The following is a 17,593-nucleotide window of genomic DNA, read 5'->3' as shown; positions in this document are numbered from 1 at the left end:
TCATCAGCAATCCAGCAGCTGACTGCACTTCACCTTTGGTAGTCCCAGCAGAATAGCTGTGAGAACAGAGAGAGCCTGTTTCTTTCCCTGTTCTCATTCAGCAGCAGTGTCAGGGAGTATGAAGATGAGCAGATACTAACTAGCTCCAGCTCTGGACTATAGCCAGTTTTGGGTTAGAGATGTTGAGTGAGGTGATATCCTCACTGAAATCATAGTGTGGTGTTATCTATGCTACCTCACTCTAGGCAGTTTTAAAGCACAAATGCCATTAACTTGCCCTGAGGGTCCTCGCCTTTTGTGTAGATTAGTGAGGTTCTACATAGTATGACATCATTCCCAGTACTTAATTTACCATTACCTGAATAATAAGGTATTCTTTAGAGAATGAGTAAAATGATGTGCAAAGGCTAAAAGTAAAATATGTCTGAACACAAAGGCAGAGCACTAATGGTGACAACCAAATACAGACATAAGCAGTTTATTGTTACCATTTCTGAAACAGAAAATACATTGCAGCATTTCAACAGTGCAGTTTAATTAATGTTTATGGCATACATACATGTATATTATTTTATTGCACATATGCATTTTACATTCTGTAAATAAATAAGACCCAAAATGCAGATTAAGCTAAAAGATGAGTTCTTATGGTAGAACCCAGAGTAAAGGTATGTCTACAATGCAGCTGGGACCATGCTTCCCAGCACAGGTAAATACATACATGCTAGCTCTGGGAGGCTTTGGATATGTACCCAGTGGGTTGGGCAGGTTTGGACTCGGTTGGCTATCCTGAACCACCACTCATGGTGCCACAGCCACACTGCTATTTCTAGCACACTAGCTGGAGCAGCAGTAGCGTGTGTCTGTTCACCTGCGCTGGAAAGCACCATGCCAGGTTTGTCTACACTGAAACTTAAACACACTACGTATAAAGGACAATAGTTCAAAGTGACTGACAGAACTAAATTCTGCATTCTGCTATTTGTATTTTAGGATGTACTTATCTGATGGCAGAATCTGGCCTTTCAGTTGCACAACAGCTTCACAATCTTACGTTTATTTTGTACCTTTCAGGGCCTGATCCTGCAGTCCTTACTCAGTCAAAACTCCCAATGAAATCAGTCTGGCTCAGCTTCTTGTTTTATATTAAATGATTTTTGACATGAAGTGATTCCCTTCCTCATTTTCCCCAAAAAGTCAGGTTATTATAGGAATTAATATACTTTGAATCCATGAAAAAAAGATGTTCATAACAGCAGAACAAGTCAGTAAATACAGAGCTAAGAGGTTTACTGTATTTCTTGTAAACCCTAATTAGGAACCTGTTCTATACTTGTGTACATGATGTGAGTACCACTAACATTACACATGGGCATTAGAGGAGATGAGACCCTAAAGTAAAGCAATTTTACAGATAATATATGATGTGACAGTCATGTTCAGAAAGAGTTGTCATTTTCAGCTGTGCTAGAGCTAGGGACATTTTGATTTTACAGCTTTTAACACAGTATCCCATTTACTGTTCATTCGTTCTAACTGCTGTTTCCTAAACTTATGCTGAAATAAATCATTACTGTCTTCATCCTCAGCCTCTGATACTATCTCCATTTTTTGTATGATCAGTTTAATGAGCTCATGCTGTTTTTCCAAGAGCGTTGACATATCCTTAAGCCTAAAACAAAATAAGTATATACATAGAGAAAATTTTAAAATCTAGTTTTACAGCAGATTTCATAGAATCATGAACATTAAAGATGCAAAAAACCTATTAGATCATCAAGTTCACTCCTCTGCCAAGAAAAAAAAAAGTTCCCTAGAGTATATTTAATATCTCATGCCATGGTGCTTCCCCCATTTCAGGAATATTGGGTTGGAAAATGAGCTGCATGGTCCTTAAGAAAAGTGATATATAACTATACATTTTAAATATAAGAGCAGGGCATGAAGTAGAATTATCACTTGCAGGGCATGATCCTGCAAAACCCTTTCTATCCACAATAGTTACTCATTTGTAAAGTCCCACTGACGTAAAAAGGGCCAGATTTTTAAAAGTATTTAGGTGCCTAAAGAGGCAGACTGGTGTCTAGAGGATTTTCAAAAGTGCTTTGGCACCTGCCTAACTAAATCTGGCCCAAAGGGACTACTGACATTGCTGAGGATTTAGTATTAGTCCTATAGAATGCAATTTGACATGTACATCTTTTTGTTATCTTTTACAAAAGAAATTAATTACAGAAATGGAAACCATCCCCAGAAACTGTCTCCCATGAGTTATTGAATGAGTGTTTTGAAAACTCCAGTGGTGGTCCAGTGGTAGAACAATGATACTCAGACTGAGGCTTGGGAATTGCAAGGGGCTCCTCAATGCGTCGCCTGTGGCTCTTTGCAGCACATGATATTAAAACACTCAGATTTAATTATTAACCGATCAGGATCCTTTTACTACGTTATTAATCAATTGTAGAATACTTGGTTAGTCATTTTGCTGTGAGAATTATATATATATACACACACACATACATACAGCAAAATGACTGACCAAGTATATGGTAAATGAAACAATGAATTCACACTTCTGTGGCTCTTTTGGGCAATGTTGATCGCTAATTTGGCTCCTGAACCACTGAGATCTATCACTGGCCTAGAACATGGAAGACCTGTGTTCAAGTCCCTGCTCTGTCACAGATGTCCGGTGTGACCTTTGGCAAGTCATTTAGGCCCAAATTTTTTTAATAAGATTTAGGCTCCTAAATCAGTTATGGGTTACAACGCTGAATGCAGCAACACCTAAATATATTTAAAAATCTGGACCTTAGTGTCTCTGTGCCATAGTTCTTCATCTGTTAAATGAGGACAATAAGACTTCACTACCTCACAAGGCTGTTGTGCATCTAATACATTAAATATTGTGAAATATTCAGATATTATGTGATGAGGGCCATCTGAGTACCTTAGATAGATTTAATTTCACTTTATGAGTACAACACTAAGTGCTATGACACTGGCATTAACTGAAAATATATTCGCAATGCTGATTCTGCTTATTAGTGCAGAAATAAAACAAAAAAATTAAATACCTGTATTTCTGCTTCAAAATTTCCAGTTCTAAAGTTGTGTCAGCACTCTGAGCATCTGTGACAGAGTCTTCAAAACCAAAGCAATAATTGAACACGCTCTAAACAAGAAATTGTTTAGACATTACAACTCAGACATTACAGTGATGCACAAAACCCTAGGGAGATAAATGCAGCAATTTCTCCTCCCTAGAGTGAAGGTTGCAGCTTCTATCATAAAGCTATATTTTAGCACCCTTATAACTTTGGTTTAGAAAATGTATTTGGCCTGAAAACAGCTAGATTCACTTTGTCAGCAAAATAACATGTTCCCTCAAAGTCTGGAAAAAAATATTCTGTGCTGCAGGTCATTAAACTATTACCCTTGTTTGTACTATATTAGTTTATCTCATATTTCTTTGACTTTCTCTGCCAAGCTTCTCACATGGTTATACTTCCTTGAAAACTCATGACCAACTATAGTTGCTTAATTACAACTTGTTTCTTCAAAGTTATGTTATTTTTGTTGTGGATAGTTTGAGGCCTAATCCTGTGCCCAGTGATGTCAATGGAAGATTTTGCCATTAACTTTAATGAGGGCAACATTGTATCTTCTGGTCCCACTCCTGCACACAGAAAAATTAATGACAACATTCCTATTGACTTCAGTCCGTGAAAAACAGAGCCCCAAGTGTTTGTCAGCATTTTACTCTAGGATACATCAACTTACCATAAATCCACAGTATCTTGGCCTATTAGGATACACAGTGATTGATTCCTGGTCCACCCGACTTAGGAACCAATATGGCAGCTTCTTCTCTAAATTTGTGTGAAGATTGACCTAAACATATTTTTGCATTTAGAGTAGTAATTAACATAGCATAACACAATTCTCTTTAGATCAAAATACATGATTCGGATGATGTAAATGCCCTTCATCTCACCAATGTCCTACATTCTGGTAATAGGTTAAAAAAACCCATTTGCTTCATTGTTTTGAAATGTAGACCTTCATCCAATGTATAATATGTAAGTCTGGTTGTTATGGCCAAAAAGAGGAGAAGTCATGAGTTAGTCATAGCAAGATAATGCAAATGTAAAATATTTATAGAGAAAGAACACAAAAAGTCACTGGAGACACTTGTTTAGTGGATGCTGGGTGGGCTGGGAAACATCTGGAGTCCAGCATGGTTTGTAAAGCTCAGTCTCAGAGCTCAGGATGGGTGGCTTTGTGCTTAAGGCTCTGGATGCAGACTTCAGAGACTTGAATGTCCTGCTCTACCATAGAGATAATGTGTGACCTTGGCCAGTCACATACTGTCTCTGTGCCTCCGCTCTCCATCAGCAGAATAGGAATACTAGTAATTCCTTGCTTTTCAGCAGTATTGTAAGAGTAAATACATCAATAATTATGAGGCTCTCAGATACTCTGCTGATGAGGGCTATGTAAGCAGCTGAGATAGAGAGACTGGTATTGAGGGTTTCAGTGGGATTTGGGGAGGATCGTGCAGTTGTCAGAAGGTTAGATCAGAGAGGATTTCCATCACTTGAAGAGGTTGGGTTTGCAGGACTATTAATAGGATTAGTAATAACAGGAGAAATTAGGAGAGATTCTGCAATAGGATGATGGTTGGGTTCTTGTCTCTGTGGTAGGATCTGAGACAATTCAGCAGTCGGAGTGGGTATTATGATGCCCTGACGTGCAGGGGGCATGGGTCTATGGTAGGGCCGCTGTAGGGTAGCCTAAGCTGCCTTGTGTAAAACCGGTTCCAGTAGGAATTCTCCGCTGGCTTGATTCAGCGCTCCACTGGCCTTTTTACACTGCTGCTGCTGAGTGATGAATCCCTCTGTGATGGGGTGTACAAACTCCATCTTGTGCCCACAGGTGTTAATGGACAATACTGGACCCAGGTAGCCTGCCTGCAGCACATGCTGCAGCTTGAGAGGAAGCTTAAAAGGGAGCCACTCAGCTCAGAAGGGAAGAGGCTGGCGAGAAGACAGACCTACCCTGAGGGCTCCTGAACAAGGGCACTAAAGAAGCCTTTCTGTGAGGAAGAGGACTACCTGCTGAGCTGGGGCTGAAGTTGTCTTTTCTTTTGCTATCTTATATTTAACTTGGAGACTTTGGGGGAGATGGATGGTAGGAAGTGACTTAGGGAGGCAAGCTCTACGGCACTCCAAATTGTCCCACATTTTATAGGGCCATGGGTCTGAGCCTGGTGGAGTGGTAGGGCCCAGGATTCCCTGCCAACTGCTCTTGTTGCAGGAGGGGCATAAATCTCATTCCCCCACTCCCTCAAGTAATGAGAGACTAAGGATGTTGAAAATGCTGAGGCAAGGATAAGCCACATACAAGAGTTAAGAACTGGATGGAAAGTCCTTGCTGCTGGGAGGTGAGAGACTGCAAACTGGGTTCTGGCCCTTTGAGGACTCTACTACACCCTCCATCCATTGAAACTGTTAAGGAAATACTGAACATGTATACTTATTTCATTAAACATGAAATACTAGATCAGCTCATTTCCATTATTCATAGCATTGGTATTTCATGTATTTGTCAAACATGGAAAAGATCACATAGGTCATTTGAAGTTTCAAAACACAGATATTTGAGTTTTCTGATAGCCACCTGGATGACTCCTAGTGACCATGCCTGGGGAATAGCATTCAACCAGTCTGATGCCCCATCCTTCAGTTTCTCATCTGTGGTCTCGCTCTCTCTGGAGTCAGGTTACTCCTTATCTTCTCTTTCCTGGTTCTGGGTTTACCACTGGAGCCTACTCAACTCCTGTGGCTACTTCACCCCTCCTGGCCTCTTACCAGACTCCTTAATCCAGTACAGGATCCCAGGGCTTGCTCTCCCACTGGACTTCCTCTTTGCTCCTGGAGGCCGACTTCCTCCCAGGAAGCAACTGCAGACTCCTTTCCCTGCAGCCCTCTGCTGCTTTCAGCCTCGTGGTTTTATAGTGCTGGCCCTGCCATTCCCCATCTGGGCTTCACTCTCAATTAACCTCGGCCCTCCTTTTTTCAGGTGATGCAAAGTGAACTAATTGGCCTCTTAGACCTTCATTATCCCTATCAGAGCTGGTGTGGGGCGCACACTCCGTCACACCAACCAATAATTAAATAAGTGCAAAACATGCATTTCTTCTTCAAGAATTGCCTCTGTATTCCATCCCAAACCCCTGCTTTCAGTCATTTGTATCTCTAGCAAAAGAAATTCCTTTTGAGATGAAATTTCTCATTCCGTAAGCTAAAAGCAAATTTTTAAAAGAAGTTTGAACATAGTCAGTTCAGCTAATTGTGAGTTTTGTGAGCATCAGAAGAGAAAGGTTACTCACCAGTAAGTGTAGTTCTTTGAGTGTATTGCCTCTGCACACTTCTGGGATATATGCTGCAGCATTGTGAAGCTCTGGGAACGTTCTAGAAAGCAGTGCAAACCAGGGCCACATATGCACCCCCTCTTGACATTGAGTTCCTGAACGTTCAAAGCTGGAACTACAAAACAGCTGTACGCTCCCAATCACCTCGGTTCCTTCCACCAAACTTTGGAGCCCTAGAGAAGTAGAACTCCAAGGTAGTGTGAGGATGCAGAAGCAATACATTCTAAGAACTATAATTAATGATAAGTAACCTTTATTTCTTATTTGACAATTGCATATTCTTCACGTTTCCACTCATGGAAGTCTAGTGGTCATACAACCTACAGGTAGGTGGGCTGAGTTCTAAATAAATGTGTGTATAGAACTCCAAGCAGCAGACCTGCAGATTTCTTAAGTGAAAACATTACAAAGTCATGTCACCTAAGCTGCCTTACTCCAGTAAGCAAGCCCCAAGGCCTAGATTTTTAAAGGATTTGGGGCACCATAAATGCAGATAGGTTCATAATCAGGTTTCCAGAAGTGCATAAATGAGTTGGGTGCTCATATACTTTTGAATACCCCACCAGCTGCATCTTTAGGCACCTAAATACCTTTGAATTAAGTTCCTTAATTACTGTCATTGGCTACCATATAACACGTTTCAATACATAGCCTCTGCCCAACTGAGTGAGCCTCTAATATGTTGCAGTGGATCTGGTATCCTTCACATTTTCATGAATCTTGATCATTTTTAGGCTAAATAGATTCTCCCCTTCAAAGGGAAAGCAATAAATCCCCAAAATTACACATACTGTTTTTGGCTTTTATGCTCACATAACTAAAATTGGCTGAACTGACTGTTCAAACTTACTTTAACAATTTATTTTTAGCTAAAAGCATGAAAAATTTCATACTATAAGGAATTTTTGTATAGTTATACAAATGACCAAAAGCTGGGATTTAGGATGGAATGCACTTGTCAACCTACCTAGCTTACAGAGATATTTGAATACAAGTTTACCATAGTGATAAAAATTATATTAAAAACGACACTAGAGACCAATAATATTAATGCTAAATAAACCAGTTCTTTCAAGGTGATGTTTAAGCAATTATATCTTCTACTTACACCCTAAAACCTAACATACACTACGAACCTGCATTGCAATCCTTTTCAGTGCAGCATATTTTTGCACCTCAGCAATGTCTCCAACAGCCAAACCAATCTAAAAATACAACAACATAGAATCAAACAAGTATTTTTAATTACCTGATTTTTTACATTGCGTGGTTTAAATTATATTCGTCACTGGTATTATGATCTGAAAAGCCTTTTGCTAAATCATATTGTATCAGCAGAACTTTACCCACTAAACACAGAAGATTTGTGCATGCCTAAAATCCATAATCAAGAAAGTTAACTGTTTGTTTAATTATATTTTCATTTTCTTAGCAAATTATATTTGGCAGACCTGATGCTCTTTTTAACTACTTCTAAGAACTGTTCAAAAACTAATACAGCTTCTTTAAGGCCCTTTATTGCTTTCATTGACTTCAACTGAAGCAGGATCAGGCCAACATCCTGTAAAATAAAAATCTTTGTATCATTTCTTCTCAAACATGTTGTTTAACAGGGCATAAGCAAAGATGATACATAAAATATTTTCTCTCTCTCGCTCTCTTTGCTACAGTTCCAGTTTGCTGATCCTTTTTATTTACATCAGTCCTACCATTTAGTGTTCAACAATACTTCCAAGGGGATAAGTGGTTCATTTATTTAATACAACCCACTGAGATTTGCTTAAGCAATTTGTTTAAATATGGCTCTAAGAACATCAACCTGTAAATTACTACAGTTAGGTCTAGATATTGGCTTTTATGTCCTGGATGGCGGCACCGTTAAGCCACATCAGTTCAGGAGAAGCACTGGAGAAATTATGCCTCAGACAGGCACAGTCTCTGCTATGGCTTCTCCATGGACATGGGTAGGGGACACAAACTGCTCCAGCCATTAGGCTGATACAAGGTTGCTCTCCATGATGTGCCACCCTTGCTCTGTCAGCTGGTGTGGGGCCATGATCTTGCTTCCTTCCCTGTCCCTTTTTAGGTTCATTGCTTTCTAAGGGAGGTGGAGGAACCAGTAGTCTCTGGACTCCATGGAGCATAGGGGCTAATATTGAGGGAGGGCAACATAAGGGGCTGGATTCTTGCATGCCCACCTTATACTTTGCAGTTGCACAAGGGCCATCACAATCTGGCTCTAAATACATAAATACTTAAACTTGTTCTGCAACAATGGCAGAAAAACACTTGTTTTAGGTAGTAAAATGAAGGAAGAATGGAGAAAAGAGAACCAGAGAAAGTCAAAAGGGAACACGTCAATGTCTTATTTAAAAAAAAAAAAGTCACGTTGCTAACTAATGAACAAAGGTTTCTGCAAATCAGCGTGCATATACACAAATTATCCTATCCAATAATGATGTGTATAAACAGTTATGTTCCCAAATCTCCATATTTTACTATGTGAAATACTTACCAGCAAGTTCATAAGAAGAATTGGAATAAGCAAGGTGAAGACAATGAGAACTGCATAACTCAGGAATGGATAGGGTAAATTATCACTTAGCAGCGGATCAAGGAAAGCTTCATGATAATTAATATCTCCCAGCATCATAGCAAATGTCTGCATTACAGAAAGGAGCGGAGTCTTGTAATGTTGCTGAAAAAAAGAAATAAGGCAGGCAATGTAAACAGGTACGTTTTTAAAATCTGTAATGTCCCCTCTTTTTTTTTTTTCTTCCAGATTCTCAATTCATGAATATTGGTTGTGGTGTATTTAAAACTTGCACATAGATCTGTAAAATTTACAAATAAAAGATAGAGTGGACCAGATCTTCTGCTGGTGTAAACTGGTGCAACCCCATTGACTATTCAGCCTTGCAAAAACTATTGTCCTAAATACCATACCGAGTGATTCAAACTGGAGTGATGCACTTCTGGAGTGGATTAACTTCTGACTGGAGAGAAATGAGGGGACACAGAATCAGGATATTCTCTCCTATTCTATTTTTATTTACAATGTTCATGTAGGGACAAATTGGGCTCCCATCTGCGCTACTGTAAAAGGGCTTCTGACAGTTGAATTTGACAATTTCTCTGATGCACAGGGCACTAAGTCAAATACTTTACAGAAGTCTAAGTATATTATATCAACACATACCCCTTTATCAACCAAACATAATCTCATACAAAAATGATTCCAAGTTCATTTAACAAGACCTATAGTATTTTCCATACAACCTTGTTGACTGGTATTGATCATGTTGCCATTCTTCAATTCTTAATTGACTGAGTCAAGTGTCAGCCTTTCCATTATTTTACCTAAGATCAATGTCAAGGTACAATTATCTAGATACAGTAACCTAGGTTATCTCGGTTTTTTCCTTTTTTAAATACTGGCACCCTGTTAGTACTCTTCCAGTCCTCTGGAACTTCCCCAGCATTCCAACATTTATTAAAAATTAACACCAATGGTCCAGAGAACTTCTTGTCCAATTTTTTTTTAAATCTTGGGGAAGATCTATTCAAGAAGAGCTCCAACAACTCTGGGGTTCTTATGGGGCAATCTATCCTTCTATATTTTCTTTTATAGGGAAAAACAACAGTAGCACCTTTTGGATTGGTTTCTGAATTATTATAGATATGTCATTTTTTCAAAGATAGAAATTATTTTTCACTACATTATAAATTGTCCTAATTTTAGACTATTAAAGTACCTCATCAATTATATCTATCAAATATCTGAATACAGGAAACATACAAACAGGATTATTAACAATGACAACAAATAACTATGCCATTAATCTAACCTGTGAACACAGAAGGACAAAGAAGCTGAGTCCAAAGGCCAATATCAGGAAAAAGAACACAACAGCAATCCGAATCAAAGTCCTCAGAATTTCCCAGAACATTACAATGTAGATTCCATAGTTTTCAAATCTAAGAAAATGTTTGTAGGTAAAAATTAACCACCATCAAATACTATGACAGGTTACTTTTCCTGCCATATCTGTAAAGCAGAGCACAACCCTAATGCAAGCTGCCTGGTTGTCATTTTGCTTCTAGGAAAGATTTTTAAATGGTCAGTACATTTTTCTAATTTCATGCACACAAAAGTGGAAAAAGTCCAGTTTGTTACAAGTTTAGAAGAGGGGTTCTCAGATTTTTTAATATGGTGCATCACATTTTAATTGAAAGATGATTGTCTCATGATTGTCTCATGGGCTTCTCTCCCATTCATGATCCCACCTCCTCTTCCATCTAAGAATGCCTAAGAATGCCTGTACCATGTACAGCAACTGATTACATGTAAAAGTAATATTAGAAAACCAGTCCATCTATTATAGCTGTCTTTTAATGTGACTTAGCCACTAGAAACAAAGAGAGCTGGTACCATGAGATAACCCAGCTGTCCAATTTATAAGATCTTCCTTCTTTCGCAACGAGGGATAAAATGTGCTATACCTCTAAAAGCTGCAGCAAAAAGCTCACAGTTGACGTCAAGGGGCAAGCTACCACGGCTTTAAGACACCTTTGTAGCCTCCTGATTTTGTGCTACAGAGGGCTGCCTATGTAACAGTTGTTTCAAGCTGGCCTATGCACAGAAGTGCTACCCACAATCCCTGCAGCACTATGTCTCAAGTCACCGCCCCCTCCTGCCTGTGATATTCCCCTCCCACTCTCTGCCTCACCCCCAAAGCTGCCCCAACACCAGGGATTACAGTGGGGTTTTCACAGGGCACTAGAGATGCCTTATAGAAAGCTTGTACTGGGTGAATTCCCACTCCCTCCCCCAGCCACATTTAGGGCTTTCACAGCTCTTTGACACGCTGCAGCAGCATAAAAGGGCCATAGCAGATGGAAAAATCCCAACTTTAGCGTTTCTCTAATGATATATTATGCGTTAGTTCAGAGGAGCAGTTTTAGGAATAGAGGACCTAATCTTTTTCTGTTTTACGTTGTGTATATCAGGAGTAACTCCATTGAAGGCAAAGGAGTCATACCAGGGTAAAATGATGTAACTGAGAAAAGAGTCAGGCCTACTAGGTTAGAAAATCGATGTAAATGGTACCTAAAAGTTTCTGCTGGCATACAGAACTAAAAGTGCTTTGGGGAGAGGAAACATTTCACCAGGACAAAGAAGGATGGTCGAGCAGTTAGGGTATCAGCCTTAGACTTAGGAGACCCTGGTTCAAGTCCCTGCTTTACCATGTTGCTCAGTGCTGTGAAAAAATTTGTAAGCTGTGCAAGATAGTTAGATAGAGTTAATCCCTGTGTAGCTGCGGTTAAGTTGACAGAAGAATTCTTCTGTCTACCTAGCTACTGCCTCTCAAAGAGATGGACTAAACTACATAAATGTGAAAAAAAATTGCAGCTGTAGTGTAGACCCTTAGAGTATGTCTACACTTCAAACTAAAGGTATCAGTTCCAGTTGGAGGCAATGTACCTACATTAGCTCTTATTGGGCTAGCATGCTAAAAATAGAGTGTAGCTGCAGCAATGGGAGGGCTAGCTGCCCTGAGTACATGGGTTATGTACTTAGGGCTGCTACTCCTTTCCACCACTGCAGTTATATTGTATTTTTAACATGCTAACTTGATCAATGCTAACGCAGGTACATCTTCTCAAGCTCGAATGTATACCATCAGCTCAAAGTCTAGAGGTACCCTTAGGGGATACACTGCACATCAAACCCAGGCTCTGACTGAGGTTTGAGCCCAAGCTCCCCTTCCATCCATCAACAAATCAATCTGACTTGGGTCAGCAAGCACCTAGGAGCCTGGCGCTGAGATCTTGCTGGGGGGGCATGGGTCAGAGCACAAGTGCCCCTGTGACGCAGGTCCCCAAGCCCTGTCATTTTGCAGTGTGGACAGAGCTCAAGCTGTAGACCTGAGTCAGAAGATTTGCACGGATCAGTATGGCCATGTTAGCACAGCTGAGAGACCCAGGTTGAGCAATTGTAAACGCAGGTTTACAATGCAGTGTGACTGTTCAAACACAGGCTTGGAAACACTGAGTCCACAAGCCAATGTCCCACAGACCTGGGTTTATAAAGCAGAGTAGACATACCCTTAATAGCTCCGTGTCTTGGGTTCCCAATTAGTTAAATAGATGTAACTACTTCCATAGCTCACAGGGATGTTGTGAGGGTAAGTATGCTACCGATTACGAGGTATCCTGACGCTATGGTCAGGGCCAGCTCCAGGCACCAGCGTTCCAAGCAGGTGCTTGGGGCGGCAGTTAGAAAGGGGTGGCAGTTCCTTCGGCCATGGCAGCAATTCGGCGGCAGCCTCTCTGTTCCACCCGCAGTGGCAGCAATTCGGCAGCAGCCTCTCCCCTTTGCCGGCCGCGGCGGCAAATCGGTGGCAGCTTCTTCCTTTTGCCAACCGCGGGGCAGTTTTTTTCACTGCTTGGGGTGGCAAAAACTGTAGAGTTGGCCCTGACTATGGTAATGAGGACCATATTAGTACTTGATAGACTATCAGTCAGCCATGGAAAAATCTTACCCATCCCAGCTCCTTGTTCAAATACGAGGGTGGCAAATTTTTTGTTTTTTCATTTAATCGATGAAATGATACTACAAAGCTGCTCTGGAGTAAAAAACAAACAAAAAAACCCACCTTTTCCTCAGTTGCGGGGCAGTCTCCATAGGTAAAAACTAAAGGGCAGGCTTTCTTAGGCTAGTGGAGGCTGCTTTCTTCTGGATATAATGCAAAACAAGATATAACGCCTTTTATTAGGCGTAACTAATCTTTCTCTTCAGACCTTTTTTCTTTTTAAGATTTTTCAAATGATAGCAAAAAAAAAATCCTGTTTTCTGAAGCTGAAAGGATATACAACATAACATTTTAACAATTTTGTATTTAGGCCACTAAAAAACCTAAAGATCCTTTGTTTTCTTACAAAGTGACATGGAGAGTGCTAGCCACATTATCTATTATTTCTTCAATTGGTGTTATGTGCTTTGAAGTTTTCATTATGAAAAACAATGAATCACAATTCAAAATTCCTTAGGGAAAACAGAAACAGAGCAAAGGCCTAATCCATGCATGTGTTATAATTTTACCCATGAAATTATTCCTAATGAATTAAATGTTTGTATTCTAAGTGTTTGGAGAATCAGGACCTAAATTTTACCTTTGAAGATAAAGCAAGAAGTTCATCCAAGATAAATATACAGAAATTGCTCCACATTCCCACTGCAGGTGAGCTGGGATATTAACAAATAAGGAAGACACAAAAATTATGCTTGAGGTATAAATTATCCAGTCTAATAGATTAGAGTAATCCAACAGGTACTTCAATTTCTAGGATTTGAAAGAGAGAAAAAATTAGCATACTGACAAGTATGAAACCATTAAAAATAATAAATTAGATAATATTTTTCTGTCCTCTTAAGTTTTAGTGTATCTTGAGTATAACCCTAAGTTAGCATTTCACTTATAAGAAAAGAAAAATCCAGCAGTGTTTTTAATATCAAACAAAATTATTAAGACAAATAGAGTATGATAAAATTATATACATATACCTGTTGAAAGAGCTGAAATATCTCTTTGCAGATTCCAAATAAACTCATGGTAAAAACTAAACACATACATACTCTTATGAAGTATGAATCCTGAAACAGAAACCAGAAAGGACAACAAAGTGGTAAATATAATAGAAACTTTGGCTGAAATTCTAATTAGGACACTCATGTTGCATTGACAAGTCTGACAATTCACAGGACAAAATTTTCCAGGAGAATATCATTAAAAATAGTAATAAAAATGTTCTATTAACATTTATGGTGAAATCCACTCCACCTGCATTGAGTTCAGACAATGAGGCTCTATACTGATAATGAGGCTCTATACTGGAGGGGTTGCAGAGGTGAAATCCAGCCCTACAACTCAGAGTCTTTGACCAGGACTGCTGTGCAGCCTCCCTAGAGCGGCTATTCAAGCCTATGAGCTGAAATGGTAGCCACTGCCCATCTATACCACTTGCACAGGGTGTTGTACTGGATGTGTGTAATCACTGAACCTGTGGCCCATCATCTCTGCACCATTATGATCTTCCATGCTGCCTACAGTATTCACAGCTAGCAAGGGGATCCTTTCCGTGGTACTTAAAGGGTGTGCAGGCACCCTTAACTGGCTACTCTCCCTTGATGTCTCCCAATGCAGCCACTATGAAAGACATTAGTGGAATTCCTATGGAATTCCTCACACTGACCCCCACACCACTGGTGAATTTCATACTCACTAAATAAATTCAGACTATGTCTTAGTCATATCTTTTCTCAGACACATTCACATGCCAGCAGCAGAGCTGCTCTCACCTCCTTGCCAGTGTGTCAACCATTATCTGAAACGAACAAATTAGTTTTAAATCTACACCATAGGCCAAGCTCTGCCTCACATACACTGTGCTCCCTCAAGTACTTGGCTCACACCTGGTCATATCTTGACTTCAGAGTTACTGCATGGTTTTAAGCAAGGCAAGGCGAGGGCAAAACTTGGCCACATATTCCAGCAATTTCCACAAGATGCATAAGCCTTGACTGCAAAGTCACATGCAGAGTTACTGTATGTCTTGTTTCTGGATGTTTTTGTCACTGATCTCGCCAGTACACCGTGTGTTGTGGATTTTCCTCCTAGGGCCGAGGCACATTTAATCATTTATAATTATATTAACCATGTTTATATAACTGACACACTGAAATTAACATTATTTTCAATATTTTGGGGTTTTTGTGGGGAGGAGATATTGCAATATAATTTAGATTTCCTCTCCCCTTTTCTCTGTTCCATTCTTTGATTTATATTCACCTTAATATTCATTTTGAACATCATGATATCACAAAAGACAACAAACATGCAGTATTTTAAAATCATTGTTTGAGTGTTCTTGGAAACCTGAAAAGAAAAAGAATCAATACCACCACCACCACACCAAACATTAAAGTTGCATATGTGTGATATTGCTATTGTAAACTTCAACGCTATTTTTCAGTTTTCAGGTTCTTATCTCACCACAGTATATCAACATCTATCCTTCTCTCTAGTTTCCTCTGCCCATTAGCTTATTTCTTTTTATTTGTGTGTAAAGCACAATGCTGACTCATGGTGCTGTATAAATAATGAATTCCCATCTATATCAACAGAATATTGAGGATACCGGGTTAAGCAGATGACAAAGTTACGGTTGCGTACACAACCTTTACTTGTGTGTATGTGTTTTGATTAAGTCTTTTATATGCAATAGCATTCTGTTTCCCAAGTAGGATATCATAAATATTGTCGCACAGCAGCCCTTCTTCAACACTTTTACAATTTACAAAGTGCCTGGGGGTTGTGGGAAGAATCCTGAAAAAGAATCTTGAAAATCCTTGAAATATGTGCAGGAGCCTTTCTTTAACCCCTTACAAGATGAACACAGACTGAGGCAATGGCTTAACAGTATTCCTTCGCTACATTTTTCACTATAGCTACAGCAGAGTTAGTCATGCACAGTACAACCCTTCTTAGTTGCATACTTTTTTGAGCTTAGTGCAAAATGTACTGTGCTTGTGTGGCCTGTGAATGTCAAAGACACAAAACATGGCCAAGTAAAACCCAATGTTCACTGGAATATTCAAAAGCACTATCCATGCCAGATTTCAAACTTGCAACTTTGGACATTACCCATTTTGCTGCTTTTTATTTTTAAGAAAAAGACAGAAAGTGTATTTTTTCAGACACTTCATACTAAAAAGCAGCTTAATCCCTTTTGTTCAAACTCTGCCTTAGGGCAGAGACAGAAACCGGAAAAAAAATGTACCCAAGAGGTAAAATTTTCAGAAAATGAGTAAAAATAGAGAAAAATACTGTGGAATTTATACAGGAATTACCACTTCCCATTCCAGGACAATAGCAGCATGAGAATAGATTGTTTGGATGTATATGTTTTATAATTATATGCCTTATTGTTGCAAAGTGACTAATAATTCTAGAAAACCATTTCAATTATCATATTGCCCTGTTTTAAAATGATAAATTGTAACTAATTAAAAATAGTACCTCATACTCTAATGGTCCTGTTTGATGGGTTTCTGTTGCATTGGAAGATATTCCTGGTCGTATGCGGGTGATCAGAAGAGTCAGAGGAATGAGACCAAGAGAATACACACTGAGGTTCATAATATGTGCTCGGAACCCATAGGCCATCCTGGAAGACGAAAAAAGGTTATATTTGTGAGGTTGTATTTCCAATTGTCCTTTTGTGATCATGGGGAAATGCACTTTAAGGTTGCAACCATGCAATTACAACTGTATATATATTCTTAGTGACTGGCCTTGCCAGGAGTTCAAGGTGAACAAAGGCTTAATGGCTGACTTTAGGGTCTCTGGGCCCAACTCTGCTCTTGTTTCCTTTGAAGTTAATGAAGTTACACCAGATTTTCTGTAATGGAACGGAAAATAAAACTTGTGCCAATATAGATGGGGGTGAGTTTCTGCCTCTTGTAAGTTCAAAAGAATCTGCAAGAATCTTTGCTAACATTCAAGCAATCTTTTTATTTTATCTGCTAATGGTTGAGATATTTAAATATTCTTATCAGGGTGACTGGATGGGAGTGAAACTGACTTAAATTCTACAGTTAAAATTATCTTTCTTTGTAACAAATCTTTTCCATAGGACATATAAACATTTTTATAGCAATGGGTTTCTTTGTATATTCCATTTTATTGAAAATCTGATTAAGAGATTAAAAAATACAATTTACTCTAATATCTCTTTTGGCAGTCCAATTAACAGATACATACCACTTCATGAGCAAATATTCTTTACATACAGGATGATTGAGAAGCTCCATGCGATTATGACGTACCATAGCCTACAAAATGTGTAAGCAAATGTATCAAACATACAGTATATCCAATTCAGTTGAGTGACCCAGTTACAAACCAATTGTTTAGATTACCTATTTCAGTACACTAGAACCCCCTTTATCTGAGCCTCAATTATCTGGCTCTCCATATCAGCCAAATCACCGACTACCCGGAGCTGACAGTGGGGAGTCCCATCATCCATTCTCCAGTTTATCCAGATGTTTTATTATCCCATTTGGCCCAGGTCCCAGTTAGATCAGGATCC

General features: G+C 39.3%; 1 protein-coding gene across 1 annotated transcript in view; it reads right to left on the bottom strand.

Moving 5' to 3' along the window:
- Positions 1–626: 626 nt before the first annotated feature.
- The window catches only part of TRPA1 (transient receptor potential cation channel subfamily A member 1), a 60,446-nt gene continuing 43,479 nt past the window's right edge, over positions 627–17,593 (bottom strand). Inside the window, exons 18-27 of the mRNA XM_074943052.1 lie at positions 17,263–17,333; positions 16,519–16,666; positions 14,004–14,093; positions 13,613–13,782; positions 10,285–10,414; positions 8,952–9,134; positions 7,573–7,641; positions 3,784–3,894; positions 3,078–3,175; positions 627–1,672 (exon numbers count right to left, since the gene is read on the bottom strand). Of these exons, the coding sequence (XP_074799153.1) occupies positions 1,474–1,672; positions 3,078–3,175; positions 3,784–3,894; positions 7,573–7,641; positions 8,952–9,134; positions 10,285–10,414; positions 13,613–13,782; positions 14,004–14,093; positions 16,519–16,666; positions 17,263–17,333 (1,269 nt within the window). The 3' untranslated portion in view covers positions 627–1,473. The remainder of the gene's footprint in view (positions 1,673–3,077; positions 3,176–3,783; positions 3,895–7,572; positions 7,642–8,951; positions 9,135–10,284; positions 10,415–13,612; positions 13,783–14,003; positions 14,094–16,518; positions 16,667–17,262; positions 17,334–17,593) is intronic.

Source organism: Natator depressus, chromosome 2 (genome assembly GCF_965152275.1).
Source record: "Natator depressus isolate rNatDep1 chromosome 2, rNatDep2.hap1, whole genome shotgun sequence".
Lineage (NCBI taxonomy): Eukaryota > Metazoa > Chordata > Testudines > Cheloniidae > Natator > Natator depressus.
This window is presented reverse-complemented; position numbering and strand designations above follow the sequence as displayed.